The sequence below is a fragment of the Elephantulus edwardii genome, unplaced genomic scaffold (assembly GCF_000299155.1).
Source record: "Elephantulus edwardii isolate Elephantulus edwardi_28Jun2011 unplaced genomic scaffold, EleEdw1.0 scaffold00087, whole genome shotgun sequence".
In the NCBI taxonomy this organism is placed as follows: Eukaryota; Metazoa; Chordata; class Mammalia; order Macroscelidea; family Macroscelididae; genus Elephantulus; species Elephantulus edwardii.
In genome coordinates, this window is record NW_006399837.1 from 10234127 (window position 1) to 10253617 (window position 19491).

General features: G+C 48.1%; 1 protein-coding gene across 1 annotated transcript in view; it reads right to left on the reverse strand.

Annotated features, from left to right (window-relative positions):
* Positions 1 to 9506: 9506 nt before the first annotated feature.
* COL4A4 (collagen, type IV, alpha 4) overlaps positions 9507 to 19491 on the reverse strand; it is a 134129-nt gene continuing 124144 nt past the window's right edge. Inside the window, exons 42-46 of the mRNA XM_006890322.1 lie at positions 18358 to 18483; positions 16055 to 16171; positions 13909 to 14097; positions 11490 to 11776; positions 9507 to 9767 (exon numbers count right to left, since the gene is read on the reverse strand). Of these exons, the coding sequence (XP_006890384.1) occupies positions 9507 to 9767; positions 11490 to 11776; positions 13909 to 14097; positions 16055 to 16171; positions 18358 to 18483 (980 nt within the window). The remainder of the gene's footprint in view (positions 9768 to 11489; positions 11777 to 13908; positions 14098 to 16054; positions 16172 to 18357; positions 18484 to 19491) is intronic.

Consider the following 19491-nt stretch of genomic DNA (forward strand, 5'->3'; position numbering starts at 1 on the left):
CTAATTGCAACCCTGTCCAAATTATTTGTGCACATGAAATATAGGGCAACCATAAATGGGGTCAGCTTGATAGTAACAGCCACACAGGTATGTGCCTTCTACACGGGACAGTCTGATGATGGCCTTATGATGGGGCCATGCTGTTTATTATTTATTCTTCCCTCAACCCACCTAGAGGTGGATCCTGGTAAGGCTTCACTAAATGTTCATTTCCAAAAAATGTCCAATGTCCACCAAAGTGTGTGTCAGTCACATTCAAAGTCCAGTCACCAGATTTGGATTTTTTTAAAAACCCAAAACCAAACAGCTGTTGAGGTCAGTAGTAGCACTTGGTTGCTCTCTCTGACTTGTCACATGTGAAGACGTAAGAATGGACTCTTGGGCGCCACGGTCCTGTAATATGCATTCCTTCTTTGTTAGGAGCTTTAGTGGTTGAAGTTACTCGGTCACTACCTGGAAAGTTGGCAGTTGGACCGACCCGCTGCTCTGCGGGAAGACAGCCTGGCAGTCGGCTCCCTTAAGCATACACAGCCGTGGAAACCCTGTAGGGGAGATCGTCTCTGTCCTAGAAGGTGGTTAGGTCAACCCAGCCCTCGGGTTTGGTTTACTTCTTGAGTGGAACATCCCTAAACTTTTAGAGACACTGGGTCATTCTAATTAGAAACCAAGTTATTTTAGCACAGCAGTAAAAATGTCCTGGAAATTATTAGCAGTCTGTTCAGTTCATAGGCTTGCCTGTAACCAGTGCCTGTAGCCTTCTGTGCCCACTATCCTCCTGGTAATAGGAATTCCCAGAGTCCCTGCTGGAGCTGGAGGAGGGTTGAGGCCGCCAACCAAAAGCAAGTGTGTTAGACCAATGGTCTCCGATGGAGCAAGAGCATTGGGAGGTGGTTCTAGTTAGGTGGCCTCTGCTTCGATGGTTTCCGATTCTTGAGCATTCATTCCAGTGCCCGTGGCCGGGTGTGGCCAGTCCCCTCAGGAGAGCCCTTAACCGAGATCTTTAGTTGGTTTACGAGAAGGGAGTACTTCCAGTTCCTCCCTCATAGGACACTGGATGCGCTGCATGGCGTTCCAAAGCTGTAGAGAATGTCTGAGATCTCTGGCCTTTTAGATTGCTGCTGGAGAAGCTCAAAGTAAAATGGTAAGTGATTGGTTTATGAAGACCTGAGGCCAGAACCCCTACTGGGCACGTGTTCTGCCTGGGGCGTACGCCACAGGGATGAGGCCCCTCCCGTCAAGTGGACTGTACGACGTGGGCAGTGATAGACGTGGCCTCCCCGTTCCCAGCCTCGGTTTCTCTTGAGAGATTCAGTAATCAGACTTTCTGTACCATTTTAAAAACTTACTGTGTCTTCTTCCCAGGGGCTAGTGTAATCACTCTCTCTCTTTAACTCCTCCCTAAGTTTTCATTTCAGAACCACAGGCGGCTTATTGTTAGGTATCATCACGTCCATTGACCCTGACAGCGACCCCATGTGACAGAACTGCCCCACGGGGCTTTGTAGGCTCTGGGTGTGACCAGATCAGCAGCGCTTTCTCCTGCTGATGGATCACTTTGCCCGCCAGCTCACTGATTAGCAGTGGGACATTGGACCACCAGGGCGCTTTAGGCCCGACTTGGAAGGACCTGCTCTTCCCCTCTCAGTACTTATAACTTCCCTTCACTCATTTCTGCATCTTGTAGGTTAACCTGAAAAACCTATTTTTGCAGTGTCTTTCCTTTAAAGGAATGAGATGGGATGTAGGTCTCGAGTGAGCCCTTATGCCTGGTGGCTACTGACAAGTCGTCACTGCTGCTCTCCCGTCTCACCAAGCAGACCCTCCACCATGCTGGGCTTTCACCTGGAACCATCCTCGCCCCCTGCTCCTGGGTGCGGCCTCTCCGGACACCATGACCTGATCGACAGTGCCCATCCAGCCCACCACTCTCATTAGGGCCGCACCATCCTTGCCTGAAGGGTTTGAGCTCGCTGGTTTTCCTCCAAGAAAACAATGTCTCTTACGGAATGTAAACTTTGTGATGGCACGGGTCAAGTCTGTTTGTCCTTACAGTGCCTTATTCAAAGTTCTGTCTGGCATGTAAAACCAATAAACCAGTAATGAACACTGGATTGAAAGTCACATCATTTCTAGCGACACCAGCACTTAAGATGGGTCTCTTGTCTTGATAATTGTAGAGTTTCTTGCCTCTGTTACTGGTTTTCACTTGAATCACATAAAAGGGAGAATAATTTGATGGAAAATGTTTGCGCATAGATACAGAATTTGGGGCCTTTTGCAAATCTTCTGAAGATATGTGCACCGAGAAGTTAGGGAGATAGCAATCTAGAGTATCAGCCTGAAGACACCTTCTGCTTCCTCACGTGCTAGGAACGAGCTCTAGATTCCACCATGCTGACAACGTATCACCAGAAGTCACTGAGAATGCATTAACCGGGCATCATACCTTTCACAGAAAATGCCCTTATTGAGCTTCTTTCAGTAGCAGAAATAAAAGCATGGTATACCCTTTATCAAGGAAAAACTGTAGCATTGCAACAGAACTATCTAATTGAACTTGGTGATGAGAACATGACCTGAAGTGCTTGCTGCAAAAGGTCAAGGACTGCAGTCTTCAATACGGATTGAAATTCAACATCAAGAATATTGGTGTGACAAGAGTCCAGAATAAGAGCTGCATAGTAAATTGGTCTGGCAGGGGGTGGGGTGGGGGAGGGAGCAGTATAACAATGAAATAATTTTTTTTCAAAGAAAGAACTGGGGGGGGGAGGGAGGCAGGGAGGAAAATGTGCAACAATGAATGAATGGAAGTCCAAGTTCTTTATAAACTACAATAAAACCTCGATTAAAAGAAAAAAAAATGACAAAGATTGTCACCACTAGGTAAACTGGTAGCACCATGATGGATGGAGAAGAGATTGAGGTTGTTAACAGTTACAGCTTGCTCAGCTCCACAATCAACATTCTTGGCAAATTTGTCAAAAGACAAATTGTATTAAGTGAATCTGCTGTCAGGGACCTTTCCAGAGTACAGAGAAGCAACTATGTCAGTCTAGAGACAGGTGCGCCTGATCCAGGCCATGGTCTTTGCAATTACTTGCTCTGCATCAGAGAGCTGGACAAAGACGGAGGATGGTAGAAGAATTGATACCTTTGAGTTGTGCTAGAGAAGAGTCTTGAACATACCATGGACTGCTAAGAAAACAAATCTCTTGGAGAGGGTGAGACTCCAATTCCTCTTGGAGGCTAGGATTTTGAGGCTCTGACTCAGACTTTGGGCATGTGGCCAGGAGGGACTGATCCTGAGAAAGACATCGTGCTCAGAAGGGTGGAGGGACAGCGCAGGAGAGGAAGACCCCAGGTGAGATGGATTGAGACAGTAACCAGAGCAGTGGGGTTTGGTGTGTCGAAGTCAGTGAGACTGGCTCAGGAGAGGGCAGGCTTCAGAGCTATTGTACATAAGGTCGCTGTGAGTCACAGGCATCAAACAACAAGGAACTCTGTGCAATGATGAAGTTACTAACAGAGACTGGTGGTTTCTCAGTGCACATAAAATGTTACCGCTGTAATCTCTGAATAGCAAAGTTAATTAATAAATCAATGAATAAGGCAGGCTGGGGAAAAACTAGTGCCTCTGAATTGTGGTGAAGGTGGAGAGTATTGAGTGTATCATGGACTGCCAATAAGACTACATAAATCAGTCTTGGAAAAGGGCAACCAGGGTGCTCCTTTGCAGGCAATTCATCTGGCATACTTAAAGCATGTTGTCCGGGGATGCCAGTACTTGGGAAAAATGCATCATGCTGGGAAAAGTGGAGGATGAGTGAAAGAGAAGATGACCCTCAAGGAATGGCTGACACTGCAACAATGGCCTTGGGCATGGCCGGTGTGATTATACAGCTGGACAAGGCCAGGTTCCAGTATGCTGTCCACAGCCTCATGCCGGGGCATAGTTGACTCAAACCACCTAACAGCAAAAACAATAGCACAATGTCGTACAATAACATAAACATCAAAATGTGACACGGAGTCGCAAAAGGAGCACAAGCTGTCAGAAAAGCAGCAGCAGCAAATGCTCGATGTGGGGCTGCCACAAACCGTTAATTTGTAACAAATGCAATATTTGCAAAGCACAGTATAAGGAGGTGCAATCAGGTGAAGCCCTCCTGGGTGTGTTCCTTCTGCAGTTCTTATCTTGGACACACCAGGTAATGCTTCCCATTTCCCCACCAACTCAGCTCCAAGGGCTGGAGGCGTGCTTAGAAACAAGTACAAAGTAAACTCATTGTAGCCTGAAAGGACATAAATAACACCAGCTGGAAGAGTTGGGTGGGGTGATCATAAGGCAATGTTCTATACAATGGACCGTATAACCATCAATGGTAACACAACAAAGACTTAGGCGTCAACAGTCGACCAGGCATCCTGCTAATGTATGTGGACGTCTTTACAACGAAAGGCTAAAGAAGGGGATGCAATTTATGGCTCATATTTCCATTTCCCCCCATGAATCATTAAATATTTAAGCACCATAACATCCAAGCATTTCCCATCTCCCAGGCAGTCTGCTTTGGTGGTTTAATATGAATTATGCAGAGCTTCTGGCAGATAAAAACAGTGACAACTGCACAGCACTGATTTTTAATGTCGATTGTTTTGTTCCCTGCAGAATTTACTGATAATGTCCCCGCAGAAAATTGTGATGTGTGTGTGCATGTGTGTGTGTGTGTGTACGCATGCATGCATGTGTGTGTGTGTTACACAAAAACTCTGAGAAGTCAAATAAAACAGCATTCCCAAATACATTAAGAATGGCCAGGTATAAATAATTCTAAGGAGTAATCTATATGCCTTATAAGAGTCATACTTCCACTGTGTTAAAAAAAAAACAAACACAACCACCTCTGGAAATATTTTTCATATTAAGTAATTTATTTTAAATAGAAGATGTGACCATAATAAATGGTAACTGGTAGGTGCTAGGCATATAATCTAACTTAATTTTGAAACAAGAGCAGTGTTACAAACCATCCCATAAATGAAGAGAACGAGGCTCGGGGGATGGTGTCAGCACCCTGGATAATACACCTGGGAAGTCAGAAAGCCCAAAACCCCCATAACGTCAATCCTGGCTCAGGCAGTCACACACTGCATTTCCAAGGTTATTAATCTTACAGGAGGAGACTGCCCCTCATTCTCAGAGGAGCTCGTGGATTTGAACTCCACACCTGTCCGTTAGCAACCCGACGTGTAACTGGTCTTGTTATTGTATCCCACTGCATCAGTCCTGACTCACAGCGACCCTGCAGTACAGAGTGAAACCACCCTGAGATCTCCTAGGCTGCCATCTTCACAGGGGCAGCTCTCCAGGGCTTTCTGGCCATGAAGCTGTTGGTGGGTTCAAACCATTGACCTTTCTGTTAACAGAGGCATGTTTAACCATTGCCTCCTGGCTAATGTCTCCATCTATCCACACTGTTGCATCTTTACCACAAAGGAGACTGAAAATTAGTGTGGTTGCTGATGGAAAGCTCAGCCTATTAGGATTTCCTAGAATACCCAGAATTTCCTCTATTTTATTCTCTAGAAGGCTTCAGAATAAAATCTTTGATACAATTTAATTTTAGTAGATCATCCTGTCAATTCTTTTCCCAGGCACCAATGACCACCAGCACGTATACAGGCTTCATGGAGGTGACTTTGCACTAGAACACTCTGACCCATCATCTGTGCTCTGTCCTGATGTCAGGCCTGCCACACTTCACTAAAGCTTCTCACTACAATCTCTTGATTTTGGAGATCTCAGTATATGGAAAAATCAGATTTTTTAAAAAAGAGTGTGTGTGTGTGTGTGTGTGTGTGTCCCATCAAATTGGGTCTGGCACTGGAGGAGTTTGCCCCTCCTTCTCCAGTAGAGCATCTGGTGGATTTGAATTGCATGCTTTTGGGATTGCAGCACAGCTTCTTGCCACTAGGCCACCAGGGCTCCCCTGAAAAATCAGATTCTTTAAAAAACCAATTTTGGATAATGGTTATAGCTTATCAACTGGCTTTCTGCCAATGATTTCTGCCAGGATCTTGTGGCTGGCAGCTGTGTTGCCATGTTTGAATAGGTTAAATATTTTAAAGAATTGAGATCCTGTTCTAGATCACCGTGGGGTAGATGGTCAGTTTAAATCTGCCTCTTCATGCATTTACCAGAAAAGCTGCTTAAAAGTCTTATGACAAAAGTAATATGTTTCGTCTCTTATGTTCTTTTTATGACCCTCACCTTTCTGAAGAAAATGTTCTCAGACCAAGATCACGAATGAATACTTCTGAGGCTGAAATTTTATAGCAAGCTTTTGCAAAGAGAGAAGTCTAATTACACAGATGGTAGAACATGGTTTATATTTCAGCTCTCCTGCCCTCCAATTTCACAAACCCGGTTGTTGTTGTTATTAGATGCTGTCTGGTTGGCTGACCCACGGCGAGTCGGCGTGCAATAGGACAAAGCCTGCCCAATCCTGCACCGTCCTCGCATCTCTGCTCCGCCCACTCCTTGCAGGATTGTGCCAATCTCACCCCTGGAGGGTCTTCTCCTTTGCTGACCCTCTACTTTTCCAAGTGTCATGTCCTTCTCAGGGGACTAACATGCCACACTGTAGTTTTTATGTGCCATCAATTGGAGCTGATGTCTAGCTGCCCCTGCAATGGGTTCACAGAGGCTGCAAGTCACATGGGAGGAGACTGCCTATCTTTCTACCATGGAGCAGCTAGTGGACTCGAACCACGTGCCTTTGTGTTGGTAAGCGTAACTGCTTACCCACTAGGTCCCCGGAGCTCCTTAACATGCCAGAACACAGTTAAAAATCACTTAAAAGAGGGCTAACGAATTAGACAATATTTTGCTACATCAAGAAAATAGTTCACTTTAAAAGGTCCTTTTGGTTTGTAACTTTTAACCAGAAAGTACTCTAAAATAAATTGCCCTTTTGAGGGCAACCAGAAACAAGACTCACAGGAGATGTTTGCTGCACTCATTTGTAACCAGTGTCTGGTGAGGAAAACAATAAGTAAATAAATAACATTTTAATTGAGTCTTTCTTGCTTCAATTTGTTTTAAGTGCAGGAAAACTAAAAGGCAAGATCAGTGTCATGCTCCCCCGAGAAACACCAATATTCAATTTTCTAGAAGTGAGTTTTATCTTTAAATGAGGAAAGAGGGAAGGCTTTTATGAAATTCTTTTCCAAGGAGTTTTTTAATTTTATTGTGGGGATAAGGCCACTCAATTCTCAGACAAAATACAAAGATGTGTCATTTGTTACTCAGAAACATCACTCGCTCGCTCAGCGCCCTCGGGCCGGGACCACCTCCCAGCGGCCCCTGTGGTGCATCTTCCAAGGCTGTGATTGCAGGAGAGGACTCTGCACGAGAGGACTCTCCCCAACGTCCTCCTCTAGCTGCGCGGACAGAACTACTCGCGAGGCCCTGCCTTTGAGTTAGCTGTCAGCTCTGACGGATGACGCCTCCAGAGCCCCCTATTCAGAAACATAACTCACTGTAAGTCGACCCACCCAGTGCCGTCGAGCCGGTTCTCACTCCTGGGGATCCTCTGCTGAGTTTTTACGAACTCACCGGTGCTGAGTTCCCACTCATAAGGACCTTGTGTGGAGCTGAAGCTGTAAATCATTATGAGAGGGGACTGCCCATCTGTCTCCTGTGGAGCGGGCTGTTGGATTCAAACCTCTGACCTTTTGGCTCACAGCCTAACACTTCCAGGACTCCTAATAGTAATGTTAAATGCCAATCACCTGGCCTTGGTTTACACAAATGCATATAAAATATAAGAAAGGTTTTAAAATTAGAAAATGGAATATTTCTGTAAAAACCAGCAATGAAAAACAACCTCAAGCCTCCTGCCACCAATTCCATTCTCCTTCATGTTGAGGGACTCTGCAGGACAGAGTAGACGGGTCCCCATGGGGGTTCCAAGGTGGGGCAGTTCATAGGGTGCTGTTCTGCTGACCAAATCATGTCCCATCTCCAGTGGGTGAATCCAGTTGAATCCGCCAGCTGCCAGAAGGGAGGTAGCTGTGTAGTCTCCTCCCATAAAGGCTGATAGCCTTAGACATCATGCAGAGGGTCACTGCAAGTGGGGTGACAGTGATTGTAACCATGGGACAGGTTCTGATCCATTGTGCACGAAGTGTTGTAGCTGACTCGATGACAAGACATTTGGTTGTAACCCATTTGGCTGCAGTTGAGTTTCATTTTGGTTAGATCTTTCTGGAAGCAGACTGCCTTATATTTCTCCCTTCAGAGGGTGGGTTCAAATCTTACTGGTTAGCAGCCAAACGTATTGACCAACAGGCCACCAGTGTTCTTCAACCAGTTAACGGGAACACACTTCAAATTGTGACGTAGCTTTGTCCGTTTACAAGGGTGCCATGCATTCTTCATGGGACACTTCTAATAAAATTGAGTTTTCTTCTCTGAATTTCATTATGTCAGGCCCTAATTTTCTCCCAAAATGCATACTGATATCTCTATCACATGCTTTCGTGAGGTGCCATTATGTGTCTGAAGGGAAAGTGTCCCCTCTCCTGGGGAGGTTGCCCCATTGGGCCCTGGGAGCCTGTCCCATAAGTGGCACAAGGTGCCCCCAGCCTGGCAAAAGCAGACTGACTAGAAGTTCTCAGAAATGGGGAGAGTGGTGCATTCTTGTGAATGACAGCCTTAATACTCATTAATTGTAAGTAGGCGCTCTCCTCCTTCCTGAATAGATAGCTGTTCCCTAATTGCTATTTTTCATCAGGGTTGCCAAAGTAGCTATTTCTAGTTGTCTGAAAATGCAGACGAGAAGACCCTCTTTCCTATCCCTCTGTGATATGTCTGTGCTAATGTCACATCTCCAGAAGACAGCGACGGTGTCAAAGGCTTCTGGCATCCAAGTCATTCCTACTTTGACATGAATTGTCAGGACGAGCAAGGTGCTTTTGTGCTGTTTTTAAAATTTTTTGGGGGGATTCATGGTTTTACAATTATTTAAAGTTCACGGAAAAAGAAATGACAGGAAAAATAATTTTAAAATGTAGAAAATCTCTATGTTCTAACTGGGTGCTAACTTTTCTGTTCTTCCCCCTGTTCAAATCCATCCAGAAACACACTGAATTAAAGAATATTTTACTTCATTTATTTGCAATGTTCCTAATCAAGAAATTATATTTGGGGGTATTTATAAGCAGACCTATATAATCTGCTGGCTTCCACAGAAATGAGTATGTGTTTTAAATACTGTCACCTTCTTATCTGCCTCAGTGGAATAAGAATGAAGTAGGTTTCATCTACATTGAAAGATCCAAACCAAAGCATCTGGCTGGTGTCTGGTTAATCTACGGGGAACTGAGGACAGGGTTACAGCACTCTGCAATAGCAGCTGAAGCTGGATTTGGAATAAGCACCTTTAAACGCCTCAGCACGGCCCGGTTCTCACTGGAAAAGTCCATTGGTGGGTGTGAGATTTCTAGCTGTACTTCACACAGACCTGGCATCGGCTGACTTTCTGGCGCTGAGCTTGGCTGTCCTTTAAGGTGTCTGGTGATGGTGCAGAGAATGGCATGCCTCGATCCACTGTTGTCAGCCAGAAGCTGTACTCATTGGCGAAAAAGTGGCATGTGCCCTGGCGGCCTTGGCATTCGATGAAGGGCGCTGCTCTGAAATCTTCCAGGCAGCTGCCTGGGGATGTGAGGGCCTGCCCCCCACCTTGGGAACCAGCTCCTGTGTGCTGTACAGACAAGGAGAGGGAATCAGGCTTGGACACATGCAGACAGCCCCACACCCAATCAGGCCTGGGTCTGAGCTTAACGTCTTCTTAAATTATTCCATGAAGAACAAAATACTGTAGCTATAGATTGAGCTGTGGCCCCCAAAACATTTCAATCTGGCTAGGGCATGATCCTCAGTATTCTGCAATTTCTCCCCACCTTGAACCTGATGTAGTTATCCTGTGTGTTGTAAATCTCTACCTCTATGACATTAAGGAGGCAGGATTGTTGTTGTTATCTGCCTTTGGTCTTGAGTCCACTAATAGCAATCCAGTGAGGAGGATAGGGAGCTCTGGTGGCACGGCCTAGTGGTAAGGAGTAGAGCTGGCAACCCAAAGGTATGTGGTTCAAATCTGCCTGCTGCTCCAGGGAGAAAGATGGGCATTTTCATGCCATGCGATGTGCTGCCTCTGAAAACCCACTGGAGGGTCCGCTATGGGTTGCTTCCAACTCAACAGTACACAACAACAATAACATGACTGTTTGTTATGTGCCAGAGTTGAAAGGTTTTCAGAGGCAGTGACTGGGGCATTGGGGGTAGGTGTGTTGAAGACAGTGTGACTGGCACAGGATAGAGCAGCATTTAGGGCTTTTGCACGTAGGGTCGCTATGAGTCACTGGTGACTCGACAACACATAACAACAACAACAACAATAAATCACACGGGAAGGAATGCCCATCTTTCTCCAGTGGAGCAGGTGGATTTGAACCATCTGACTTTGGGCTGGCAGAGTATCTCCTTACCCTCTAGGATTGCTGTTACACCATCGAGTTGGAACAGACTCACAGCTGCCCCTTCAGCAGGCTTTCAGAGGCAGTAAATCACATGGGACGAACTTGGCCATCTTTCTCTCATAGAGTGCCTGGTAGATTCAAACCATGTACCTTTGCATTGTCAGGGCAATTCCTTACCAATCAGCTGCCGGTACGCTCTCCCTTCTAGGATTCATGGCAGTTCTATTGGTGGGCTAGGATGTCATCTATATGATTCATTAGTATTTTGAATCAATCTTTTGAGATACAGAAGAGATTGAACAAGGGAACAGGGATTAGGCACGGACAGCCAGAAGAACAAACAGGTATGTCTTGGAGAAGGTGCAGCCAGCTGTACTCCTTGGAGTCAAGGCTGACGGAGCTTCATCTTGTACACTTTGGGCATGTTGCTAGGCTACTTCAGGAAGAAGGAGATCATGTTGGAAAGGTGGAGGGAAGGCGAAGGAAAGGAAGACCCTCAACCAGGTGGACTGACACGGAGACTGCGGTAAGGGGCTCAGGTGTGTCAGAGACTGTGAGGTGGGCACAGGACAGGACAGGGCTCCGATCTGCTATTCATAGGGTCACTGTGAGTCGTGCTTGCCTCAATGTACCTACAACCCACCACCACCAAGACAGGGGAGATGGGAGCACAGCGTGTCCTTTGGATCTGGTGGCAGCGTGGGGATCCCTCGCCTCTCACTCAGTCTCTCCTATTGCTCAGAAGAGATTGTGAGGATGGTTTGGGATCATGCAGGATTTCACTCTGTTGTCAGGGCTGCTCTGAGTCGGAGCCAACTCGATGCACCGCGTGACATCTGACTGCGCAGTGGTCACAGAGTCAGAGTCCAATCCAGCGGGAAGGGGGAGAGATGGTGTGGTGAATGAAAGCATGGGCCTATCAAATCCAAAGTGAGGGGCCAACTCACCATCAAGAACGAGTACCCGATCCAGAGGCTCCTCCAGGCCGGGGGGCATGGCGGGATGGTCTGGTCCTGGCTGTGCACGGCCACCGCCTGGGCTGGGGCCTCGCACACGGCGCAGCGGCTGATGTAGGGGCGGACGTCCTCTTCAGACAGCGGCCTCGTGGGCAGGGCCGCGGCGCTGGCCAGCCAGTAGGACTTGTCATTCCTCCGGGCGTAGTGACACACTTGGTGGACGTTGCAGTAAGCAAAGGGCAGCGTGCTGAACATGGGGAGACAAGACCCCGCCAGGCCTTGGGAGGGGAGAAGAACGGACATGGTGGTGAGGATCCTTTCCTGCTCACAGATACATGTCCTAGTGCACTGTGGTCCCTGCCGCTGAGGGCGGGAAAACCAGAGTGAGACCCCAGACCTCTCTGCCACCTCTATTCTGCTGTGGGCCACCCCTCATCCGCGCCTCACTCGCTCATGAGCCAAACAAATGTGCTAGAAACTAGAGGTAGATCAGCGGGCACCGCTCTGTCCCTACACGGCTCATAGCCTCGGGGGGACGCAGGGTGGTAAATCCAGTGAGAGGCCCAAGGATGGGGTCCCGGGAGTGAAGACCTTGATTAATGCAGATAGTTGACCCATTCAACTGCTAAATTAAATATTTACCCAGAGGCGTTTCAGAAGAAGGTCTGCTGATCTATTTCCATAAAGTTAGCCACAGAGAACTAGACAGAGCACAGTCATCCTTGAATACACATGGAATCACCCTGAGTCAGAATCGATTCCATGACAACTAGGTCTTTTTTTCCTTCTTTTTTTTTCTGCATCAACTGAAATAAGTGATTCGAAGCTGAGATATGATGAGGACTTGGCCAGGTTTGGAGGTGGTGGGGGTGACTCCAACACTGAAGGCCCAGCAGGTAAGTGGCGCTGAGGTAGCCTTAACTTAGGGATTCAAGGGAATTAATCTACGAGGACGTGTGTGTGTGTGTGTGTGTGTGTGTGTGTGTTTTCTGTCTGCTTCAAGAGAATCTGGAGCGAAATCAGGCCAGGGATGCAGGCTTTGCCCATCATGTTCTCAGTTTGGCTTTTATGCCAACAGTCCTGGAGAACTCCCAGATGCCACTCTGGACAGAACAGGACAGGAGAAGCCAGGCTGTTGGCACTGAGAGCAGCAGGAAAGAAGCTGAGGGTGGAAAGAGAAGGAAGTGGGCAGACCCAGGAGAGTGAATATGGCTTCTTCTGTTTGCCCATTTTCAAAGAACATGGGCCACTGGGTTGGGAGATGGTCCTAGCTGAGTCTAAGCGAGAAGCGATGGTGGACACATACATAGTGGCCACTCCTCAATCCGCCCTTTTGGCCACCTCACTACCTACTGGGGTCATGGCTTAATGAGAACAGTGACAAGACTCACCTTCCCCTGTCACCCTGATCCATCCTTCCTGCACCCACCACCCCAACCACACGCCTCACCCTTGTCACAGAAAAGACAGCATCTGCCAGCACCCAGGCACCTAACCCCCACCCCGTGGCTTGGACTCTGTCTCTGGGACTTACAGATCCACCACTGAGAACCAACAAGGAGTAAGGAGACTTGACTCTCAAGAGAAGGTTAAAGTTGACAACAAACGTGGAATAGGATGGAGAGCTGACTGTGACAAGTGCCATACCACCGATGGGCTGTCGATGTGTCATGTAACATGTAAGCGCAACAAATCACTGCATCCTGATGAAACAGTTTACATCAGGACGGAAGTGAAAAGCTGCATTTTGTAAGTGTTACCTTTAACTTCCTTTGAAAGAATCATTCAAATAAAACCACTCACTCATAGTTATCAAATCACAAGACATTAAGAAGTAGGTTCAAGAGAGGTAGGTGAGACCAGCGCATCATTGTAATGTGGTAGTTTTTGTTGCTGTTTTTAAAATTCTGTATGTTTCTCAAACTCTGACTGTTTGCTGTTGAGCCTCCTCCACTAGCTGACCCTCCACTGGGTTTCTGAGGCTGTGAATTGAACAGGAGGAGATTGCCCACGTTGGTCCCAATAAGCCATTGATGTATTAGAACTGCCAGGGAGGTGTGGCATTTGGGCTGACAGCACAACCATATGGACTGTCCCACCACACCTCTCTCATTTAAGACTGTTCTTGTGTACCGCTGAGTCAGAACTGACTCATAACTGACCCTCCAGCGGGTTTTCAGAGGAAGAGAATCACATGGGAGGAGACTGTCCACCTTTCTCCCATGGAGCAGCTGGTGGATTCGAACTGTGCACCTTTGTAACCGTTAGCAGCACAACTCCTTACCCCTAAGTCACCAGACCCCTTCCTTTAGAATTAGTGATCATATAAGATGCTGGTGAATCTGTAAACTGAACTCAGGAATTTTCTCTGAATGTGAAGGATCTGGCACATTGAGAGGTAGCTACGTACCAAGGTCCTGATTGTGAGCTTTCTCCTGGCCCTCCAGGAACAGCAGGCTGTACCCCGTCCAGAGCTTGGGCATGCCCGCCGGACAGGAGGGCTCTCGATCCGTCTGACTGTGGAGCACCAGGAGGAAGCCGCTGAGGTATCCAGCTCCAAAGCCTTTGGGCCCAGGATCCCCAGTGGGACCAGGAGGGCCTAGTGGATAAAGAAAGAGTGAAGGCAGTGTAAGGGTTCCATTCAGCAAACATCTCCATGCACCTCTGTACGGTGTAAACGCCAGCTCCACGCACGTCTGTCCCAGCGCTGTGTAAACAGTCCAGGAGCAAAGGTGGAGCTAACAGAGCCCCAGCCCCGGCATTATTAGTCTCCCCCAGTCCCAGCTGCGTATGCCCAGTCCCTTCACAGCTATTTATTCCAGGCACTTTTCAAGTGCTTGCGGTCTGTTAGCATAGAAATGAGACACAATTTCTGCCCTCATGGAATTTACATTCAACCAGAGGAAGAGACAGGACAATTAAGCACAGAAGAAAGTAGACGATGCAACAAGTTAGAAATTGACGGATGCAGAGAAGGGCGTAGGGGGATTGTGCACCCGCGGGTGACCCTGGCTCCCGAGACCGCCCAGGGAGCCCGCCTCGGAGAGGTGATTCTTCAAAGCCAGTGTGGCTGCCGCTCCCCAGTCTGTCCTGTTTTCAAGGCTGCAGACCCTTCGTTTCCGTCCAACATGAGCAGCTGAAAGGACTTAGAGCTTCAGGGTCAGACACAGTGGTCTGGAGACATGGTGAGTTGGCTACAGGAAACTGACCACTTTTTAGAATGGTTTGTTGTTGTTGTTGTTATGTGCCGTCGAGTTGCCTGCGACTCATAGCGACCTTGTTTACAACAGCCCTAAACTCTGCTCTGTCCTGTGCCAATCTCATTGTCTCTGACACTCCCACCCCGATTATCCCCGTCACTGAATCAATCCACCTCATAGAGGGCCTTCCCCTTCTGTGCTGTCCCTCCACCTTCCCAAGCATGATGTCCCTCTCCAAGGACCGGTCTCTCCTTACAACATGTCCAAAGTATGTCAGATGGAGCCTCAGAATCCTTGCCTCCAAGGAGCAGCCTGGTTTAACCCTTTCCAGGATGAACCTGTTTGTTTACTTAGCAGTCCATGGTATATTCAATACTCTTCTCCAGCACCACAGCTCAAAGGCATCAATTCTCCTTCTATCCTCCTTAGTCATTGCCCAGCTCTTTGATGCATAGCACGTGACTGATTTAGCATCTGTTAAAAAGTCTTGATGTCCTGGCAGGACAACATTTAAACCCTCCACTGCCAACCCAAAGGTTGGCGGTTCTAACCCCTCAGCTGCTATGCAGAAAGACAAGCATTCTGCTTCCATAGACATCGGCCTTGGAAACCCTCAAAGTCAATGTCAAGGCCATTGAGTGGGTTCTGACTCATCATATCATATACAGCAACTCTCCACAGGTTCCAAGACTCTTAATCACAATGGGAGAAACAGGCCCATCTTTCTCTTGTGGAACTGCTGGTGGACTTGAACCACAGATACACCCAGCCTTTAGCAAAGCAAATCCCACTGACTAAGCCACCAGCACTCCCTCTGGAAGCCCCGTGGATCACTTTTCTCTCAGGCCATTGAGCTGGAATGGTCTTGACAGCAAAGTGTTTCACATCATTGGAACATGAGGTGCATCTCATTCTTTCTTTGAATGCATCTGTCTCCCTAATATCAGGGGAGTTGGCATCGAAGGGTCGTGTTTTTAACTGGATCCAGTTTGGAAAGCTACTGTTGTTGGTTAGTACTGCAGAGTCGGAACCGACCCACAGCTGACCCGCTGGCAGGTTTTCAAAGGCAGTAAACTGCCCAAGAGGAGATCACCCATCCTCCTACAGGGCAGCTGTTGGATTTGAACTGTGTGCCTTCAGGATTGCAGCACAGCTTGGCTGCGAGGCCACCAGAGCTCCCTAAACCATTTTCTTAAAGCAACTAGTAAATTTGAACTGTGTGTCTTTGGGTTGGCAGTGCAACTCCTTACGCAGTAAACCATCAGAGCCCCCTAAAGCTACTAGAAAGGTAAAGAATCTTGTAAAAGGTTCTGTGGTCAGTGGAGTCAGAGAAGAGGAGAAACAGAACTTCCATACCTGGTGCTCCAGGGTAGCCAGCTTCGCCCATGTCGCCCTTGTGTCCGGGGGACCCGGGAACCCCAGGAGTGCCAGGCTTGCCCCTCCTGCCATCCAGCCCAGGCTCTCCTTTGCATTCTGCAGGGAAGTTCACAGTGAAGCTGATGAAAACATCTGGGACACCTGCTGGCAGGTACTGCACGTGACCCTGGGCCAGCACAGTGGACTGGACTGGACTACACTACCCCCTCTGGTCCTCCCAGCTCACAAGGCTGGGACTGTACAGCTGACCCTTGAACAAGTCTTTCCATGGAAAGGTTGGCATCACACAGGGATTTTAGAGGCTACACATGACACTACTGCAAGGGGGCAGAGGAAAGGAATCCACGTCTAAATAGACCCGTGCAATTCAAACCCATGTCGTTCAAGTCAGCTCGAAGTTACACTCATGTTTTCAACTGCACAGGACACGCATGCCTCTAGGTCCTGCCAAGAGTCTAAGGCAGCAGGCCCTCCTTCTGCTCTAGACATGAGGCACAATCATCGGCAATCTGGGAAGTGTTCCCACACCACGTGTGGTCGGGTAGGCTTTGTTCCTTTTTAGGGGAAAAAACACAGAGAAACTAGCCAACAGATGATGCTTCCCAAGAGACAGGAAAGTGTCTGTTAACTGTAGCTCTGAGGCCAGCACCTTTCACAATGCAGACTAGTTCTTATTTGGCATTTGTTCGAAGGACTAAAAGCGTATCTGAAAAGTTCCCTTATTGTAGGTGGGCCAAGCATTGACCTGAAGATACACACATAAGGCTTAAAGGATGTGGTATGTCCACGGAACAGTAACAGTTCAACCATCATGGAAGCCACCTTCCTGCTCACAACAGGGACCCCCTCTGCCTTGGAGGGCCACCCTGAAGGGGCTAGAGGTCCAAGAGCTCTATAAGCAGAGGCGTGTCAGGCCTTCTTCAACGAGGACTCCCAACAGGCATGAGCTGGATTTGGTGTGTCTGCTGCCCACTCAAACTGGCAGAAGATGAGCCAGTGTTTGTTTCATTGTTTTTGGAGCCATCTCAGCTGCAGAACTTCGTTGCAATGCCAGCTTAGCAATGAACAAGCACGTCTGAAGGGAAAGCAGGCAGACGTCAAGAACGTAATTTCCAGGGGACTTGGTTCTTCACAACAGGAGCTGTTCAGCACCAGCTCCGCCCTGGTGTGTAACTCGGGCATGCAGCTGAAAAGAATCTCTGGCAGAAAAAGGTGGATAAAACATAACGTGCAATGCAACGCGGACAGTCCAGAGCTGAGATGGTAGACGCTGAGCCAGGACTCATCATTCCTGCCAACCAGATGCCGTGGTCAAGAAGCCAGTGAAACCAGTGGGCACAGCCCAGGAGAAGGGACAAAGACAGGCATTGGGAGCAAAAAGGGTCTTTTGTAACAGAAGCCTGGAGAATTGCAGCATCACATTTCAAAGAATTCAACCCTACCCTTCACTGATGCACTGAGATCCTGCAAGACCGAGTGGAACTGTCCCACAGGGGTTCGCAGGCTGTAATCTTGATGGAAGCAGCCGGCCACATACTCCTCTTGGGGAGAAGCTGATGGGTTTGGACCATCAACCTTTCAGTTAGCATATGGACACTTAACTCGTGTGACCAGGCTCCTATTAGGTCCTTGTTGTTGTTGTTGTTGTTGTGTATCAGTGACATGAACAGACTCACAGCTGACCCTCCAGTGAGTTTTCAGAGGCAGTAAATCACATGCGAGGAGACTGCTCATCTTTCTTCCAAGGAGCAAATGGTGGATTCAAACTGCAGACTTCTGTGTCGGTAGGATGAGTGTGGTGACACTGTGGGGACCACCATCAGTGGAGTGAAAGAATGCGTGCAGGAATTGTTGAATGGGAAAATCAATGCACGCTGAAAACATTGACCCAAATCACAGCACAAAGTTAAAAAAACAAAACAAAAACCAAACCAACAAAAAACAAGTCGCAAAGATGGTACTGAATCTTAGTTCCCAGCGTGTCAGACTACAGTGCTCAGCCTATGTCCGGCCGTCTACCTCTTAGACAATTGTGGCTGCTCGGCTCCCAGCCCTTCTGTAAGGCTTCACACCAGCGCTACCCCTCACTGGGGTCTTGACCACCATGCCATCCTCCATGGTGCAGTCACCCTTGTCCAGCCCCAACCTCAACTCTTTTAATACCATGCATAATTTACCAGTAGCGTTTAAGTCTCACGCAAGAACAAAACAGCAAAACACCTGAGTTTTTTATTTCAGCAGGATATGATATAACCAATGAACAATCCGAGTGAGTCCCCTACCTGGGCCTGGGGGACCAATGCTTCCGGGGATCCCCATGGCTCCTTCTGGTCCTCTCGGGCCTGGGACCCCAGGAAGCCCCGGGATTCGGGGACAGGCATCAGGATCTGGAGGGAGCCCAGGTTTACCTGAAAAACAAGTTACCACTTGTGACCTGAATTCAAATGTGTTTGAATAAGCTTTTCCAAATTAAAGATGGATTCCTGCCATCATGCAGGAAATTTGACAAGTGCTTGCCAGTCCAGTGTGAGCTTCATGAAGGCAGTGACTGTCTTGTTCACTGGGAGATACAGCTTAACTTCCAGAAAGCACTTGTGGAACGCTGAATGTAAATGAATGACACAGTAGAACAAGTGTGATGCAGGGAACACTGGCTGAGGCAGCAATAATGAGGTGACCTTCATTACATTTTCACATGTGGGCCTGCATTCCCTGGGGTTATGGGCAGTTATGGGCAGTACCAGTGGAGGAACTGGTGGGCTCTGAACCATACAGATAGCACCATGTCCCTGAGCCATCAGTTACCATGGCAATCAGGTGGGTTTCCACAGTGTCAGCTACTCCCAATTTTGATCCTCCAGTGAATTTTCAGAGGCCGTAAATCACATGGGGCTGTCAAGAAAACAAGCAAGCGTGTTCTGAAGAGGGTGAGACCAGCTAGCTCGTTGGAGGCAAGGATTTTGAAGCTCTGTCTCACGTACTCTGGGCACGTTGTCAGAAGGGGCACTTCCTTGGAGAAGGACCTCATGCTTGGAAGGGTGGAGGTGGCTCTGTACGAGATGGGTTGACACAGGGACTATGGTAGTGGAGCCAGGGGCGTCAGAGGTGGTGGAAGTGGGTCGGGAGAGGGCCAGGTTCAGGGCTGTTGTTCTTGGTGGGGCTGTAAGGCGCTAAAAGCGGTTCTGAGAAAGACAAGGCAGTCTGCTCCGGTTGAGATTTACAGCCTTGGAAACTCACTGGAATGGGAGGTGAGAGAGAGGGAGATGTGACCCTGGCTCCTCGAAAGCAGCGATTCACAGCCTTTGATGCCCGGAGACACGCAGGCGTGTTGGAGTAATGGCTGATGGCTGGGTCCCACTCCCAGAGACTCTGGCTTAACTGGTAGAAGAGATGACCCGGCCATGCTTTCAAGCTTT